The sequence below is a fragment of the Lucilia sericata genome, unplaced genomic scaffold (assembly GCF_015586225.1).
Source record: "Lucilia sericata isolate MDLA Ls3-8-SP2 unplaced genomic scaffold, ASM1558622v1 Contig001154F_arrow, whole genome shotgun sequence".
NCBI lineage: Eukaryota > Metazoa > Arthropoda > Insecta > Diptera > Calliphoridae > Lucilia > Lucilia sericata.
In genome coordinates, this window is record NW_023995125.1 from 10,188 (window position 1) to 13,029 (window position 2,842).

At 28.3% G+C, this 2,842-nt stretch overlaps 1 protein-coding gene across 1 annotated transcript; it reads left to right on the forward strand.

Annotated features, from left to right (window-relative positions):
- Positions 1-1,413: 1,413 nt before the first annotated feature.
- Positions 1,414-2,549, forward strand: LOC119610324 (serine protease inhibitor 27A-like). The gene is made up of 3 exons (XM_037965487.1): positions 1,414-1,646; positions 1,709-2,388; positions 2,454-2,549. The coding sequence occupies exons 1-3, from the start codon at positions 1,625-1,627 to the stop codon at positions 2,547-2,549; spliced, it is 798 nt and encodes a 265-aa protein (XP_037821415.1). The 5' UTR covers positions 1,414-1,624.
- Positions 2,550-2,842: the final 293 nt, after the last annotated feature.

The following is a 2,842-nucleotide window of genomic DNA, read 5'->3' on the forward strand; positions in this document are numbered from 1 at the left end:
TAGTTAGTTAGTAGTTAGTTAGTTAGTAGTTAGTTAGTTAGTTAGTTAGTTAGTTAGTTAGTTAGTTAGTAGTTAGTTAGTTAGTTAGTTAGTTAGTTAGTTAGTTAGTTAGTTAGTTAGTTAGTTAGTTAGTTAGTTAGTTAGTTAGTTAGTTAGTTAGTTAGTTAGTTAGTTAGTTAGTTAGTTAGTTAGTTAGTTAGTTAGTTAGTTAGTAGTTAGTTAGTTAGTAGTTAGTTAGTTAGTTAGTTAGTTAGTTAGTTAGTTAGTAGTTAGTTAGTTAGTTAGTTAGTTAGTTAGTTAGTTAGTTAGTTAGTTAGTTAGTTAGTTAGTAGTTAGTTAGTAGTTAGTTAGTTAGTTAGTTAGTTAGTTAGTTAGTTAGTTAGTAGTTAGTTAGTTAGTTAGTTAGTTAGTTAGTTAGTTAGTTAGTTAGTTAGTTAGTTAGTTAGTTAGTTAGTTAGTTAGTTAGTTAGTTAGTTAGTTAGTTAGTTAGTTAGTAGTTAGTAGTTAGTTAGTTAGTTAGTTAGTTAGTTAGTAGTTAGTTAGTTAGTTAGTTAGTTAGTTAGTTAGTTCAGCAATTGCTTCACCTCTGGTTGGATTTAAAAACAAAATGTTTGCTGGGATGTGGGTGACTTAAACAAGTACACAACTGTTTGTTGCATAAAGACAAATTTGACTGAAAAAAAGGTTGAATTCTTTTCTATTTTTTAATCGAAATATGTATGTATTTGTAGTTGTTTTTTCTCATCTTTCATTTATTTACATGTAAATATATATATAAATTGTTTTGTAGTTACAAAGTTATTTTTTATTCAGTTGTTGGTCTTTTTATTCGACTTTTTTCCTGCTCTTTTAGGATAAAAATGTATTTTGTCTAGGAGTTATTTTTCGGTATTTGGGATTGAAGTATAGTTATTGGAGTGGGTGTTTTGAGTAAGAGTTAACTTTTTAATCACGTAACTATTATTATGTTAATTTTATATACTTTTTTTTCTCTGTCAAAAGAGGTGTGTACATGATGGACATTGTAATTTGCTTAACATTAAAACTTATTATGAATTAATCGCTTTTATGTTGGAATATTTGTTAAAAGAGTTTGTTTAATAATTCAAAATTGAGCAGACAGATTTTTTTTTGGGGGAAAAAAGTTGGCATTTTATGCATGTTTTAGAATTTTAATCATTTTATGGGTTTTAAAGGAAAATTTATAAAAAGATTGGAAAAGTTAAGAAAATTCCAAATGAATAATATGAATTTGAATTAGTTATTCAAATTTCTATACAAATATTTTTCCTCACAAAGTCCCACTGTGTCTTTAGAAAAGCTCAACCGTACAAAAGATGATTGTGTCAAGTTCAAAAACGTATTTAAGCGTATGTTTCGTACTGATAAGATTGAATTGAATTCAACAAATGAACGAAACAGAAAGACAAAACTCAGCATCTAGAATTTAGTTTAAAAAATAAATTATTTCAATAAAAACATACTAAACAACAGCAGCGGCATAATTTCAACCAACCAAACGATTTGATTAAAAACAAATACTATAGAAAACTTTCAGTTTCTAAAACTAAAAAAAAAAACAAACAAAGATTTATAAAACCATTATTTAATTAAAGAAAAAAATATGCGATATTGTTTATTATTTAGTAAGTTTTAATTAATATGTAATATAAATAGAAAAGTAATTAATAAAGTTTATACTTTATAGTTATAGTTACATTTACCATCCTTTTGGGGGCTTTTTGTTCCGGCCAAACAATCTCTTCGGAGGAATTTACTTGGAAATTAATAGAGAATTCCTTAAATTCCACTAAAAATACAGAGAATTTTGTTATTGCACCCTATGAGGCCTACAGGGTGTATAAAGAGGTTTACGATATTACAGAAGAGAGTGACGAAAGTGATTCTAAAGAAAATGAGACAGAGGAATTAACCACTATTATGCCGGCCATTAGAAAACAACAAAAGTTGCTGCCTTCTAATCAAACACAAAATGAAAATTTACTTTCCAGCGTATCTCTAACAGCTAGATGGTCTTTCAATTTTCAAACCCGTGATACCCACAAGCGTATCTTTCATCAATATGGTAAAACAAATCAAAAATTCTGGGCCGATTTTTTGCGCAAAGACGATACCTTCTACTATACACATGATGAACAATTAAACGCCAGTATTTTGGAATTGCCTCTAAATGTTAAGGAAATTAAACTTAAATTAATTTTACCCGATCAATGGGATGCTTTGCCACAACTTAAGGATTATTTGCTGGAAAATATGGAGGAATTCAGTAAACTCATGAAGAAAACTCAAAGAATGACTTTGGTGCGAGTTCTATTACCGAAATTTCATTTGTCGTATCGAAAAGATTTAACGGACTTCTTTGAGGAGGTGAGTTAGTCTATAAAATATTTTGAAGGTTAAAATAATATCGAAAAATTTGTTGTTTGTATTAGATTTCTTCCAAGCAAGTGGAAAAGTATGAAAAGATATATCAATTATCTAATTGGAATTTAATGAACGTGGTATTGGTCGTTTCGAAGAACAAGTAAGTAAAATTTGAATCTAAATTGAAGTTTAATTATAGATTAGACCAGACCACAGACTATAGACTACATTATACACTAGACTATAGATTAGACTATAGACTAGGACTATAGACTAGACTATAGACTAGACTATAGAATAGACTATAGACTATAGACTAGAATATAGACTAGACTATATACTAGACTATAGACTAGACTATAGACTAGACTATAGACTAGACTATAGCAGCTATAGACTAGACTATAGACGAGACCATAGACTAGACTATAGACTAGCTATAGACTAGACTAGACTA